General features: G+C 39.4%; 2 protein-coding genes across 2 annotated transcripts; one reads left to right on the top strand and one right to left on the bottom strand.

Annotated features, from left to right (window-relative positions):
- Window positions 1–1,392: 1,392 nt before the first annotated feature.
- LOC124253596 (chorion peroxidase-like) lies at window positions 1,393–6,027 on the bottom strand. The gene is made up of 9 exons (XM_046687404.1): window positions 5,965–6,027; window positions 5,215–5,245; window positions 4,257–4,370; window positions 4,005–4,175; window positions 3,655–3,837; window positions 2,666–2,761; window positions 1,958–2,287; window positions 1,623–1,905; window positions 1,393–1,498 (listed from the first exon to the last, which is right to left on the bottom strand). The coding sequence occupies exons 1-9, from the start codon at window positions 6,025–6,027 to the stop codon at window positions 1,393–1,395; spliced, it is 1,377 nt and encodes a 458-aa protein (XP_046543360.1).
- A 3,976-nt stretch (window positions 6,028–10,003) lies between these two features.
- Window positions 10,004–14,735, top strand: LOC124253595 (chorion peroxidase-like). The gene is made up of 10 exons (XM_046687403.1): window positions 10,004–10,066; window positions 10,348–10,378; window positions 11,183–11,297; window positions 11,418–11,551; window positions 11,914–12,087; window positions 12,934–13,029; window positions 13,163–13,255; window positions 13,412–14,075; window positions 14,199–14,368; window positions 14,626–14,735. The coding sequence occupies exons 1-10, from the start codon at window positions 10,004–10,006 to the stop codon at window positions 14,733–14,735; spliced, it is 1,650 nt and encodes a 549-aa protein (XP_046543359.1).
- The last annotated feature ends 495 nt before the right edge of the window (window positions 14,736–15,230 follow it).

Genomic DNA, 15,230 nt, shown 5'->3' with positions numbered 1-15,230 from the left:
CAAGAATACACCAAGTATAGCTGAAGGGGTCGTTGAAAAGAGGGCATGACCAGTGTAATAAGTTTTTATACATGCATACAAAGAAGAAACCATGACACATAAATGCAAGAGAGAACGTGTTTATTAAGAAACAACAAGTAAAATCAACCAATATATTAGAATCTATTACATGTTGGAACGCAAGTATTTATCAACATTGTTTAACTAAACATAATGTATGAAATGTACACATGATCACACATAGCGAGAGTCGATATGGACACGACAACGTATTATACAATTATACAACGCTATACAAGACCTCAAGATAAAACAACGTCGCCTTACATATATCTACGATAGTAATGCAAGTCTTACAACGTCATAGATATTCATTCTGCCATTATTCCTTCATAACATGACTTATTGTACATCATGATTAAACATTAACACTAATGGTTCTCTTAACTGGTTACCAACTCATGACGATTGAGACATTAAAACTTATTATAAATGTCTCTGAGAATTCTGTTAACAGGTTTAGCATTATTTGTGAAAGGCGTTACCGCAATGTACTGGAATGACATATTTAGTATAATGAACAAAACAACAATGCTAAAACTGTAACTTATTCAGTGAGTGTGATCTTACAAACCAGAACTAGTAGTCTGGGTGTACAAATCCTCAATAAGGTAATGTTATGTTTGAAGTCTTGCTGTTTTGTTCAACCTGAGGTGAGGCCAAACATCTTCTCATCACCGCCAGTTTGTTAAGTCAATTGTTGGAAGGTCGTTGTATGGCACCAAGGGGTTGCTAAAACAAACAGAAATGAATCAGCCTAAATTAAGTAAAGTTCAAAGTTCATGACATATCGCGTAAATGTATGTCATTCTAATCAATGCATGAAATTAGGAAATTATATACTGATACTATAATGTATTCTGACTGAGGTGATTAATTAATTAAAAGGAAAAATAAATATCTTCACTGCCTACCTGTCTTGTGTGTCAACTTTAAAAGGATCTTTTGATGGACTCAGACCCGAATTCGACAAAGAATTTTGGCAAAGCTCATTCGTCGGATTTCAGACAGTTGACCTGAAATAGCAGATGCAGTTGATAAATTTCTGTACATGCAGAGAAACAGATAGTATCACTTTACACACTTTCGTCAGCGAGCCATACCTACTGTTTGATGTCTAGATTTACGAAATCACACCAACAAACTTTAAAAAACAGTATGGTGCATTCATCTTAAATGTATATGAAATATTTCAATCTACACATATGTTGACATGCATTTTACCAAGACATGCATTTTACCAAGTGTAAACACAGACAAGATTGTACCTGGTGTAAAGCCTTTTGGGGATGTGATGTTTCAAACCAGAATGAGTCGCCATATTTAAGATCATTAAACTGTTGACCAATGAGACAAGCCAGTAGAGGGGCCCACTGCCCCGTCAGACACGTGTTCTTCAGCTACTGCACCGGTGAAGACATCGATGTCATCCGGGGATCTGAAGCAAGAACAGACTCAAGTTGGTCGTGAGAAATGACAGGGAATGGTTAGTGTAAATGTATTTCATAGATCTGTTACAATAAGTCAGAAACCCATATCACAGTCACTGGATAAACACATACCTGTATACACTTCTTAAAGCAGCTCCCGCTTTACCAAATACACTGTCATCAAATGACGTCACTTCCGGTAGCCGACATGCCTTGCGGAAGCTGTTGTAGGAAGGCAGACCATGGTCGCGACCTCTCTGAATGTTCAAGGACACGATGTCGAAGCCCTTATTGTCAGACGTCTCAAACAAGTGCTCAGTTAAACCACTGTTGATGAAGCGGTTAACCTCTTGACGTCTGTCCTTCAGGAGAGCCTTCGAGCACGGTGTCCAGATCTCTGATGACTTCAGAAGGTCTGTTGAAAAGTTGTTCTATGGGTACACGTCGATCTCCCAAGGTCAAGAAACGTGGAATGGTGGAGTGGCCGTATCTGAAGGCGGCCGAGGCAAAGACGTTGTAGATGGTGGGGTTCTGGGTGAAGTTGTACCTGAAGCTGTAGCCAGGGGTCAGTCTGTACTTCCTCATGGCCAAAGGCCCTACAATAATGGGCAGCCACTCGCGGTAGGTGATTTGTTGCATGATGGCTGACACGATCTTTCTGGCCTCTTCAAACAGGACATCATCTGGGGTGGTCGATGGCATGACATCAGCAAGTTCTTTGACCAGACGGTTGTGTTCCCTAACGAACACGGTGTGTAGCACGGACAGACCCGGAAACACATTCACACGGTCGTCACCTGAAGATGAAATTACAAACAGGTTGTCATGATGTTATGAAACCTATAATCTTCATCATTCAAAAGTAGTTACGGTCATTCACATGCGCAAAATATTATGAACAGACTCTGAGAATGCTACAACGGTTTTGAGTTAATCATTTGTACTCACCCGCTTCAAAACACCATTCGTTGCTATTGCCTGTTTGGCAGTTGCCATGGTTTGATTCTGGTAACAGGTTATCTCCCTTGGTTTTCATGTAGGCTGAAACGTTGAATGACGACATTTATTTGTGTGCACCAATTAATTTTCGAGGGTCTTCTGTCAAAATTGATCATTCTACTGTTTGCTTGGTTTTCCATCAATGAGTATATGGTTCAGGATACTGTTTGACTTACGTCCGTTCCTGAGATGACTGAGCTGATCCTCACTAAGGCCGTAGACGTTAGAGGCGTCCACGAACGCCGTCAGTAGGTTCAACTGTTCCCGAGTATCTGGAAGTGTCATGATTTCAAGTAAAACATAGGTATTATCATACAGTGCCGCTTTCTCGGGTTGTTTGTTACTTGACCCTGTGTGTTTGAGAGATTTTTGATGGTAGTACAATCCAATATTAAGGTAATAATCACAGCCTAGGTAATATCCACAGCCTGGGTAATATCCACATCTTAGTCTTTATATACTCACTCGTTCCGGGTGCTGGAGCTGATCTTTTGAACTCCATGCAGTTCCTTTGGAAATGAAGTTCATTGGATGGCATGGTGATTGGGAAACAAGGACCCCTGGAATATGGAAGAGTGAAAGGACTGAAATTTTCTTGTTCTAATCAAAAAATGTTAGGATAAGTCTTAGATGTTATTTTCACATCTTTCTTATATAATCAGAATCGTACAGTTCATTATAATTTTACTTTTACTAAAGCGACGTTTGCGGTTTGAGGATCAGTTTTTCTGTTTACCCAAACAGAATCACAAAGAATTAGAAAAAGCTTCCTGTTTCCAGGAACGAGGAGGTATTTCTGTTTACATAAAAACCAAGTAAACGTGAATTAAGTATGGAAAATAAAGAATGTTAAATGCTTACCCATTGCTTACGTCAGAATGCATCTGACCAGGTGAGTGACCATCGCAGCATTTAGTTTGAACATCACCTTGAAAGAATATATAGATCAGTAAAACAAATGCAAAGATTAAGGTGAGCATCGAAAGATGTGGAAATCTGCGGGACAAAACTAAATAGAACAATATTTTTTCTGATTTCAATATCTTAGTTTCCTTCGCGACCTTTCTGGACAACGTAAAGTCTCCAGTTTAATACGATCTTGACTGATCTTTCTTAGCAACGAGGATTCTTCGCAATCTATCTTTTGATACTGAATAGTAGACACCTGCCCCTACCTGCGTGGAGGGGAGTTCCGGTGAGGTCGTGGTCCAGAACTGTCCCCACTGCATCACCATCACTGTGCTGTCGTCAGAAGGACTGTCAGTACCCGGATGTACGGCCACACTGACAGCACGTGGACTGGGAAGGGGATGACCATCAACGCCCCTCAGTCGAGGAACAAACTTGCCTGCAAAACGTGTAGTCAGTTACAATACTAATAACGGAATAACTGATTGTCCACTTGAAAAAGTCCAATCATTGCCAGGAACGGTTAATACAACAGAAACCCTCAAGGTTGATAATGAATTACCTTGGTTATTAGCAACTTTTAATTTCAAGGCTACCGAACATTACCATCATCATAAGCAGGATCAAGAAATCTCCTGAATGGCTGGTTGGTTGATCCCCAGGTTTGCCAGCGAGCATTGTTGCATCTTCCGTCCATTGTCCGGTAGCGGGCTCCTGGTTGGCAGGCGATGAAGCGCACTCTGTGAAAGAAGATGGCATTGTCAAGGCTAATAATAACTGGTAATAATCAAATACATTAAACACTCAGCCTTCAAATGAAGTTGTCTGAAGTTGAAATCTTATAGCCACGTAGCTGACCTGATGATGGGCTTCTCTTGATACTTGACTTGCTGATGTCTTCCAAGGAGATCTGAGACGTCTCGGCGGCGTCAGCCAGTGTACAAACAACATAATTGTTGTCTTCATCATCACCTACATCAAGGTAAAGGCATTAGCTCAGGGTCAGCTGAATGGGACAATGTCAGTGTCATTTAACGTTATCTGAACTGTTTGCTTTCTTAAATTTCTAATGATGTTTCAAGAGGTGTATCATCGAAATACTTAAAAAAACAGAATTTGAACATATATCAGTCACACTTACGTCAAATATGAAAACCCTTTTACTGACAGCTTACACTGTTTTTAAAGATATCTAAGGTATTCATAAAATCCGTTTAAAAATAGAGACTCCTGCTTATGCCGTTCCTTTAATCAAGGTAGAGAGCAGTTAGATGTCCCTGACAATAACTACAACATGATCAGATTCGTCAGTTATGAATTATGATTACGGAAACACTGTTGGAAGCCCTTCTTTAAAACAATGAAACTTCTTACCATTCAAAATCCTTCGCATGATGTCCATTAGACTGTTTTCTGTCTGACGTTTGGCCATTTACGTTTCCTTGCTCGTCACCCGATGTCGATGGTGAAGTTCGTCTCTCTTGTTCAGTGGTCGTTTTGGTGTTATGGTCAATCCCAGCCAGATCTGATTGTACTGCCCTGACTGCAGAGTAGGTAAATAATTCAAGCAGCTGATATAACGAAATATGAAGTCTGTACATGAAAGAACTTTATATTTGGGAAGATTATGGTTGCAAACCATCCACAGTATATCGAAGTTGTCAGTTTGATATTAGGTAAAAAATTGGCATGATACATGTATATGAATGAATTATTTACCTTGGAATATCAAAGTACAGGCAACTAAAATAGTTCTATACCATCTTTCATTATTGCTTGCAGTGATTTGATTTAATCTTTTGAACAGTATACTCACGTTGCTTAATGACGGCTTCTATGTTGTTAACCTGTAAGGAAATAGGTTACATGGGTTAAATAATCAACCTGGGTTTGGACAGGCGTGGTATTTTTAAAGCAACTATGAACATGATACATACTGATTTCTACAGACATTCAATAATCACATCATGAGGATGATAACGATGATGAGAAGAAATGAAACATACAACTTTATGGATGACAACTTCTTATTTATTGCATAAAAGCGACGTTTCGATGTAGATTCTTACATCGTTATCAAGCTAAAAGCTAACGATGTAAGAATCTACATCGAAACGTCGCTTTACACAATACATAAGAAGTTGTCATCCATAAAGTTGTATGTTTCCATTTCTGAGTCACCAACTTCTAGAATGCCCATCAAACAATGATGATGAGAAGAAAAAGAACAAGAAGGAGAAAAGGAGGAGAAGAAGCACCCAATTCAGTTAATTTCTGTGGCATTTACAAGCGGTATGATGAAGAGGAGCAATTTTAATTGCAATAGATGCGACGTTTTGGTGTAGATGCAAGTGATATCACCTTAATAACTGTGTTAGCATCTACACCGAAACGTCACATGTATTGCAATAAAGAAGCTGCCTATCCATAAAAACTGATCCTCTTCGTCATACTCACTGTTCACATTCCCTGCAGACACATCGGTGAAGATGAAGAAGAACCATTAATGGTACATAGATACAGACTTTCAGACGAATACTGAAGAGGATGAGAAGAACCAGCTTACCTCAGTGTCCGCCTCCCCAGCAGACACCACCGTCAGGATACACACTAACAACAGCACTTTCATCGTTTCTGCTTCTGTCCAGTATACAGTGGAAATACTGACGCACCAAAGTTTAGACCTTGTATATATACTCATATCCCTGGATTAAGTCGACACAGATTACCGTTTCATCGGCTGACCCCTGGTGGGCTTAATCTGACATATCCACGTAGGAGGTGCTAAACATCTTGGATGAGGTTGACGCAAGATGATTATCCCGGAGCAGCGTCATTACCGCCATTGTTCTTGGTGTCGTGTACAAACATCAATAACAAGGCAGTCAATGTCAATTCTTTATTTACCTTTAGCTGTACAGCAAATCGGCGATGAACATGAAAATTTACATTCTTTGTACAGACTGGGTGGTTGGTTTGGTATAAGCATATGGAGAATTTAGTGCAAACACATTTTACAATAAATTTCGTCTTAACTTTGAAGCCTTGAATGGAAATTTACCAAGATTACCGAGTTGTATAACATTTTGGTTACTTATGAGCTGCACAAGTTTGAAAACTGATGGATTTTTCCAATAGTAAGGCAAAATGTATAATTTCCTTAAATGATAAACAGGACATTTTAAAACAAAATGGAATTCATCCTCTATATCACTGGAACAGTATAGGCATGTTCCAATGTTTATGTCAATATTATTATACCTTCCTGTTTCAATATATAACTTATGGGCAGAGAGTCGGAATTGAGACAAATATTTTGTCCACGATAACTCTTCGAGTCAGAAGTATCACCTTTTTAGGAAACCGAAACAATTACAGCTGAAGAGAAAACTATCCAGCAGATAAAACACAAATAAAGATTTTGATCAGTCGAGGTAATAAATATTATTTACTCAGATTTAATCAGATTTGCATTAGGAGGTGCTTGTGGTGTGCATCCTTTAGAGATATCTCCTAGTATATCACCTAGTATCTCCTAGTGGTTGTAGCTGAATCGAGAGAATGTGTTCCAGCAAATATTTCATGAATTGAATAATTAACATACAAAATGTGTCAAGTACCCTTTAATATTTTTTGAGCTTTTCCACAAAATATGCCATTCAACCATATACATGTAGTTTTAGCCTCCTCATCATGCATTATGTTCTCTTCGATATTACTCCCACCTTCTGTGGTCTGGCTAGACTCTGAAGATAAATTTCTATTTCTATACAGTAACTGTGAAATTATTGATGTGAAATGATGATTTATTCCCAAATCAGTGACTTTGAAGTCACCATGTGCATTTTCAGTTCGATGTTCCCTTGTTCCCCACATATTTTACCAAGCTTCGTGTAAATTCATATTGTTCCACATTGTGTTTTATTCATTCATATATGGTACACATTGTCCAGACAGCGTTTAATGTAAATTCATACAGGACGCATTGTACCAAACAGTGTTTCTATGTATTCATACAGTACACATTGTCCAAGCAGTGCGTCCTTTACATTGTCCCAAACAGTGTTTTATCTAAATTCATATTGTACACATTGTACCAAACAGTGTTTCTATTCAGCTATACAGTACACATTGTCCAAGTAATGCTTTCTTTACATTCTCCCAAACAGTGTTTTATGTAAATTCATATTGTACACATTGTACCAAACAGTGTTTCTATTCATTTATACAGTACACATTGTCCAGACAGTGCTTTCTTTAAATTGTCCCAAACAGTGTTTTATGTAAATTCATATTGAACACATTGTACACATTGTACCAAACAGTGTTTCTATTCATTTATACAGTACACAATGTCCAGACAGTGCTTTCTTTACATTGTTCCAAACAGTGTTTTATGTAAATTCATATTGTACACATTGTACCAAACAGTGTTTCTATTCATTCATACAGTACACATTGTCCAGACAGTACAGTCCCTGTTAGTCTCGATTTTCCCAGCTAATGCTTCCTGAGTATAGTTCCCATTGTCCAGGATATCGCTTCCTCTACATGTATACAGGGGCTACAACGAATCCACTCTGATGCGAATATGATATATGACATGAATACGGTGTAATAAATACAACAGCAAGGCAGCAGTATACATGTCATTCATGCCCTCAGTGAGACAATAACACAATACTTATTGGACCTATTTTGACCCTGTTGACAGTGTTGATTTATCACGTCAATGTCATCATTGTTAGATTTGTTCTGGATGAGACGGGAAATCTGATGAGTGGCAGGACTTTGGTAGGGTGTGGTGATTCTGAGGGGCCATGGGGCAGGTTTGAGTCCAGGATCGGAGTTCTTGAGGGTCTTGCGGATGGTTTGGGAGACTAATTGGCCTGGTAACTGTTGAGGGAACTGGCAAATGAATCCATGCATTTGGTTCACATTTTCCCAGGAATTGCTTAGTACATAACTACTTGCAAATGGTTCCTATTTTGCAGACCAGTGTTTTATAGACGTGCATATGAGGATGTATGCATTGACACAGCAATGCCTCCTTTACATGCATGTAGTTAACATAACCACATACATTGCTTCCTTTACGTGTATACAAACATACATGTCGAAATAATATTTGCCTTCATTTTTGCGCTCCAAAAGTTTGTTAACAAATTCCCTATGGATGAAGAAATGCAGTTTTTCCTGACGTTTTTCGTGTTGGAAACTGATGTACAAAGTCAACATGTCACATGATCTGGACGTATGCTCGAACCGACATACATTGATGTGTGTAGCTTGTGTTATATAGGTAGGTGAAGTTAAACATAGTAACATTTGAATGAAAATAACTTGATATTGATATCATTAATCCACATGGGGCATAACATGATTTAAGTGTTAAGAATCATTTTCCAGTAAATCAGTATAAATGATATGCGGCCGTTGTGGATCGGTGCTCGAGCCATGTTTGTTGCGGAAGCAAAATATCCCGTAATCCTCTGTGACTTAGAATAACCCGTGATAGGTTTACATACTGTTTTGATAACAAACGAGGGACTATTTCAGTGAATGCGCTTTGGGCGTGTCGTCATCAAGTTTAATCGCTGTAAAGTGTGGTGTGAACCATCAGTAATGAGACAGTTAGTAATCCGCTTCTCATCAAGAGTTCTTGACATGAATTGTAGGCAGGTGTTGGGAGACAAATATACTGAAGTTGTTACCGCGTTTTATGTCTGAATGATATTCCAATCCAAGCGATGAGTGAAGTAATACACATAAAATATGTGTCTATCATAGATGGTAAAATATAAATCTCAATGAAACAGTTTATAGACAATAACCGATCCATTTTCCAGTGACTACACTAACAAAAGCTGCTACCACTGACACTAACACTAACACTAACACTAACACTAACACTAACACTAACACTAGCATCAAAAGAGACGCAAAAATCTCTACCGGAATCCCGCTTGGTAAAAGCGTGGGGAACAAGGGAACTCCATATCGAACTGAAGATGTACCCACAGAGCACTGACTTCCCAATTTCACATCAGCAATCTCACAGTTACTGTCTAGAGAAAGCCCTATATCCTCAATGTAGCAAGACCACAGAAGTAATATTCAAGTAGACATAAATGAATGATGTGCAAGCTAAGACGACATGGCAGAACGCCATATTTTGTGTGGAAATGCTCATAACATACTCGAAGTAACGTGGCTCAAAAATGACTTCATCATTCAAATCCTGAAACATTTGCTGGAACACTTTCACTCGATTCCGTTATAACAACAAGGAGATAGCTCTCAAAGATGCATCTCACAAACACCTCCTGGTGCGAATCAGATTACCAACTGTCTTGCTACTGAAGTCGATTCACGACACCAAGAACAATAGTGGTAATGACGCTGCTCCAGGACAATCAGCCTGCGTCGGCATAATCCAAGATGTGTGACTCCTCCTGTGTAGAGATGTCGGATTATGCCCACCAGGGGTCAGCCGATCATTCCGTAATCTGTGTCCACTTAATCCAGGGATATGAGTATATATACAAGGCATAAACTTTGGTGTATCAGACATTCCCACAGCGTACTGGACAGAAGCAGAAACGATGAAAGTGCTGTTGTTTGTGTGTATCTTGACGGTGATGTCTGCCGGGGAGGCGGACACGGAGGTAAGCTGGTTCTTCTCTTCTTCTTCATCTTCCCTGTTGTGTTTCCTTCTTCTTCTCCTTCTTGTTCTTTTTTTTCTCATCATCGTTAGCATCATCATGATGCGATCCTTGAATGTGTGTAGAAATCAGTATGTATTTATCATGGTTATAGATTTGTGGTTCTGAAGTTGCCTTTTCTCGTCACGTTCAACGTTACAGGTGGATATCTTGCTTTTTTAAAAACACCACTTCTGTTTTATCCCAGGTTGATCGTTTAACCTCTGTTACCTGTTTCCTTTTAGGTTAACAACATTGATTCCGTCATTGAGCAGCGTAAGTAAAGTTTTATTAACTCTTGAAAGCAACTGTAACATGTTGTTTCAAACTTTTTTAGCTCCCCGTACTTAGGTATATCTCAAGCAGCAAGCATTATGTTAAATATTTCATTTATAAATATGTCAACATTTTTGCTAAATATAATACTGACTGCTTCGATATACATATGAATATTTTATATTTTGTAATATATTTCTCTTCCCAAATATAGCATGTATTTATGTACTGATGTCATGCCTGTATCAGCTGATTGAGTAACTTACCTTCCCTTCAGTCAGGGCAGTACAATCAGATCTGGCTGGAATCAACCATAAGACCCACACAACCATGGATCATGAGAGGCGAACTTCGCCATCGACTTCGGGTGACCGACAAGGAAACGTTAATGGCCAATCGTCAGATAGAGAAAATAGACTAATAGACATCATGCGAAGAATTCTGCATGGTAAGAAGTCTCATTGTTCTACATTGAGGCCTTCCAAAACTGTTTCATTATTAACAATCTGACAACTTGGTTAACTGACAAATCAAACTGGTCATACTCTACTTATTGTCAGGGACATCTTAAGAGTCTCTGCCAATATTAAAGCAGCCCTTACGTGTATGCAACGAATTAAAATGTCCTCTAAAACTCTTTTGAAGCAATATGACTTATAAGGGACATTGTATTCCAAACTGTTTCAGAGGTTGGAACATTTCTGACATTACGCCTCTTGAAACATCATATTAATTTCAGACTAGTAATCAGTTCCGTTATGTTAAGACAGCGGGTCATGAGTTAATGCCTTTATCTTGACGTAGGTGATGATGTAGACAACAATTATGTTGTTTGTACACTGGCTGACGCCGCCGAGACGTCTCAGATCTCCTTGGCAGACATCAGCAAATCCAAGTATCAAGAGCGACACAACATCAGGTCAGTTACACAGTTCCCAGGACGATAGTTGTATTTCAAGACACCTTCTCTTGAAGGTGAGTGTTTAATGTAGTTGATACCAGTTACTATTAGTTTTGACAATGCCAACTACTTTTACAGACGGCGCTCCACCGCCTGCCAACAAGAAGCCCGCTACCGGACAATGGATGGAAGATGCAACAATGCTCGATGGCCAACCTGGGGATCAACCAATCAACCATTCAGGAGATTTATTGATCCTGCTTATGATGATGGTAATGCATCAGTAGTTTTTTAATATCATATGTTTCAGGTATAAGAACTTAAAGTTGATAATTTCATGATAATAATCAAGGTAATTCTTGACTTTAAATGGCATTTAGAAGTGATACACATAAGGGAGAGAGTTTTTGAAGGATGTCCACTTTTTTATTATGATGAACACAACGTGCATAAAGAAGGAAGGAAGGAAAACTCTCTTCCTTACGGTAATTCATGATCAGACCTGACTATCTGACCTTGCATGACTGCACGGTTTCTGCTGTATTAACCGTTTCTGGCAATTATTGGACTTTTTCATGTGGACATTCAGCCATTTTGTTATTTGTATTATAACTGAATACACGTGGTTTTGCAGGCAAGTTTGTTCCTCGACTGAGGGGCGTTGATGGTCATCCCCTCCCCAGTCCACGTGCTGTCAGTGTGGCCGTACATCCGGGTACTGACAGTCCTTCTGACGACAGCACAGTGATGGTGATGCAGTGGGGACAGTTCCTGGACCACGACCTCACCGGAACTCCCCTCCACGCAGGTAGGTGCTGGGTGTCTAATATCCTGTATCCAAATATAGATAGCAAAGAATCTTTGTTGGCAATATAGATTAGCCAAGATAATATTAAATGGAAGGTGGTTTGTCATGGCTTGATGTTGTCCAGAAGGAGACCTGAGATGTTGAAATCAGATCTATTTCCTATTTGTAAACCAAATTTCCATCGCTTTCATCATTACGATTTTCACCTTAATCTTTGTATTTGTTTTACTGATCTATATATTCTTTCAAGGTGATGTTCAAACTAAATGCTGCGATGGTCACTCACCTGGTCAGATGCATTCTGATGTACGAACTGGGTAAGCATTTAACATTCCGTATTTTCAATGCTTTATTCATGTTTAATTGCTTTTTATATAAACAGAAATACCTCGTCGTTAAAGTTGAAATATCCAGGAAACAGGAAGCTTTTTTTCCATTTCTTTATGGTTCTGTTTGGGTAAACAGAAATAAAATTATAATGAACTGTACGATTCTGATTATATAAAAAGGGATCTGAAAATTATCCTAACATTTGTTTGATTGGAACAGGAAAATTTCAGTCCTTTCACTCTTCCATGTTCCAGGGGTCCTTGTTTCCCTATCACCATGCCATCCAATGAACATCATTTCCAAAAGAACTGCATGGAGTTCAAAAGATCAGCTCCAGCACCTGGAACGAGTGAGTATATAAAGACTAAGATGTGGATATTACCTAGGCTGTGGATATTACCTTAGCTTCATATTGGATTGTACTACCATCACTAATCTCTCAAATACACGGGGTCAGGTAAACCGAGTATAACACTGCATGATAACACCCATGTTTCATTTTCATGTCACTTCCAGATACTCGAGAACAGTTGAACCTATTGACGGCGTTCGTGGACGCCTCTAACGTGTACGGCCTTAGTGAGGATCAGATCAGTCATCTCAGGAACGGACGTAAGTCAGACATGATTTTGAAAAATATACTCATTGATGAAAAACCAAATAAACAGAAGAATGATAAATTTTGACAAAAGACCCTCGAATATCATTGGTACATACAAATAAATGTTCTCATTCAACCTTTCAGCCTACATGAGAACCAAGGGAGATAACCTGTTGCCAGAATCAAACCATGGCGGCTGTCAAACAGACAATAGCAACGAATGGTGTTTTGAAGCGGGTGAGTACAAAGGATAAACTCAATTCATTGTAACATTCTCAGGGTCTGTTCATAATATTTTTTCTTAAGTGAATGACAACAATTACCATCTCCAGTTTTGAATAATGTAGATTATTGGTTTCATAACATCATGAAAACCTGTAACTTCATCTTCAGGTGACGACCGTGTGAACGTGTTCCCGGGTCTGTCCGTGCTACACACCGTGTTCGTTAGGGAACACAATCGCCTGGTCAAAGAACTTGCTGGTGTCATGCCATCAACCACCCCAGATGATGTTCTGTTTGAAGAAGCCAGAAAGATCGTGTCAGCCATCATGCAACAAATCACCTACCGCGAGTGGCTGCCCATTATTGTAGGGCCCTTGGCCATGAGGAAGTACAGACTGACCCCTGGCTACAGCTTCAGGTACAACTTCACCCAGAACCCCACCATCTACAACGTCTTTGCCTCGGCCGCATTCAGATACGGCCACTCCACAATTCCACGTTTCTTGACCCTGGGAGATCGACGTGTACCCATAGAACAACTCTTCAACAGACCTTCTGAGGTCATCAGAGATCTGGATACCGTGCTGAAGGCTCTCCTGAAGGACAGACGTCAAGAGGTTAACCGTTTCATCAACAGTGGTTTAACTGAGCACTTGTTTGAGACGTCTGACAATAAGGGCTTCGACATCGTGTCCTTGAACATTCAGAGAGGTCGCGACCATGGTCTGCCATCATACAACAGCTTCCGCAAGACATGTCGGCTACCGGAAGTGACCTCATTTCATGACAGTGTATTTGGTAAAGCTGGAGCTGCTTTAAGAAGTGTATACAGGTATGTGTTTATCCAGTGACTGTTATATGTGCTCTGACTTATTGTAACACATCTATGAAATACATTTACTTAAATCATTCCCTGAGATTTCTCAAGGCCTATTTGAGTCTGTTCTTGCTTCAGATCCCCGGATGACATCGATGTCTTCACCGGTGCAGTAGCTGAAGAACACGTGTCTGACGGAGCAGTGGGCCCTCTACTGGCTTGTCTCATTGGTCAACAGTTTAATGATCTCAAATATGGCGACTCATTCTGGTTCGAAACATCACATCCAAGAAAAGGCTTTACACCAGGTACAATCCTGTCTGTTTTTCACTTATTCAGCGTTTATGTGCGCTATATAAATATCCTATAATAATAAATAAAAAATATATAGAAAAAATAAATAAATAAATAAATTATGTCTCCGTAAATGCTTGTCAAAATATGGTAGATTATGATATTTGACATACCTTTAAGATCAATGTGCTATATTGTTATTTGAATTTTGTTTGTCTATCTGTTTCTCTGCACATGTAGAGAAATTTATCAACTGCATCTTATGTTTCAGGTCAACTGTCTGAAATCCGACGAATGAGCTTTGCCAAAATTCTTTGTCGGAATTCGGGACTCACGTCCATCCAAAGGGATCCTTTTACAGTGTTCTCGGAAGAAAGGTAGGCAATGAGGATATCTATCTGTTCTCATCGAAGCATGAGTGAGTGAGTTTAGTTTTACGGCGCACTCAGCAATAATCCTGCTATATGGCGGCGGTCGGTAAATAATCGAGTCTGGACCAGACAATCCAGTGATCAACAGCATGAGCATCGATCTACGCAATTGGGACACCATGACGTGTCAAGCAAGTCAGCGAGCATCCGATCCCGTTAGTCGCCTCTTACGACAAGCATGGGTTACTGAAGATCAATTGTAACCCAGATCTTCACGGGTACTGTAGCATGAGGATATATTTTCATTATTTCATGCATTTGCTGGAACGACATACAGTCACTTGATGTGTGACCAATATATATTTCAGTAAAAGATAATAATTATTGTACTCGGGACCCATTCTATACTGATGATGCACGTTGAATATGCATAGCTTCTTCAGTTATTGAGTATACAAATGTCTAACAATATCACATAATGTGTGTTTTAGCAATCCCATGGTAC

This window comes from Haliotis rubra, unplaced genomic scaffold (genome assembly GCF_003918875.1).
Source record: "Haliotis rubra isolate DU_JTF1 unplaced genomic scaffold, ASM391887v1 Scf546, whole genome shotgun sequence".
Lineage (NCBI taxonomy): Eukaryota > Metazoa > Mollusca > Gastropoda > Lepetellida > Haliotidae > Haliotis > Haliotis rubra.
The sequence above is the reverse complement of the archived record's forward strand: the minus strand, read 5'-3'. Positions and strand labels throughout refer to the sequence as shown.

Excerpts from the sequence above, each read along its gene's own strand:
- LOC124253595 (XM_046687403.1), top strand. The coding sequence starts at position 10,004 with ATGAAAGTGCTGTTGTTTGTGTGTATCTTGACGGTGATGTCTGCCGGG. Across the intron at positions 10,067-10,347 it reads CCGGGGAGGCGGACACGGAG|GTTAACAACATTGATTCCGT; the intron begins GTAAGCTGGTTC and ends GTTTCCTTTTAG. Across the intron at positions 13,256-13,411 it reads CGAATGGTGTTTTGAAGCGG|GTGACGACCGTGTGAACGTG; the intron begins GTGAGTACAAAG and ends CTTCATCTTCAG.
- LOC124253596 (XM_046687404.1), bottom strand. The coding sequence starts at position 6,027 with ATGAAAGTGCTGTTGTTAGTGTGTATCCTGACGGTGGTGTCTGCTGGG. Across the intron at positions 4,371-5,214 it reads AGAAGCCGTCATTAAGCAAC|GTGATGATGAAGACAACAAT; the intron begins GTGAGTATACTG and ends ACCTTGATGTAG. Across the intron at positions 1,499-1,622 it reads GCTTTAAGAAGTGTATACAG|ATCCCCGGATGACATCGATG; the intron begins GTATGTGTTTAT and ends TTCTTGCTTCAG.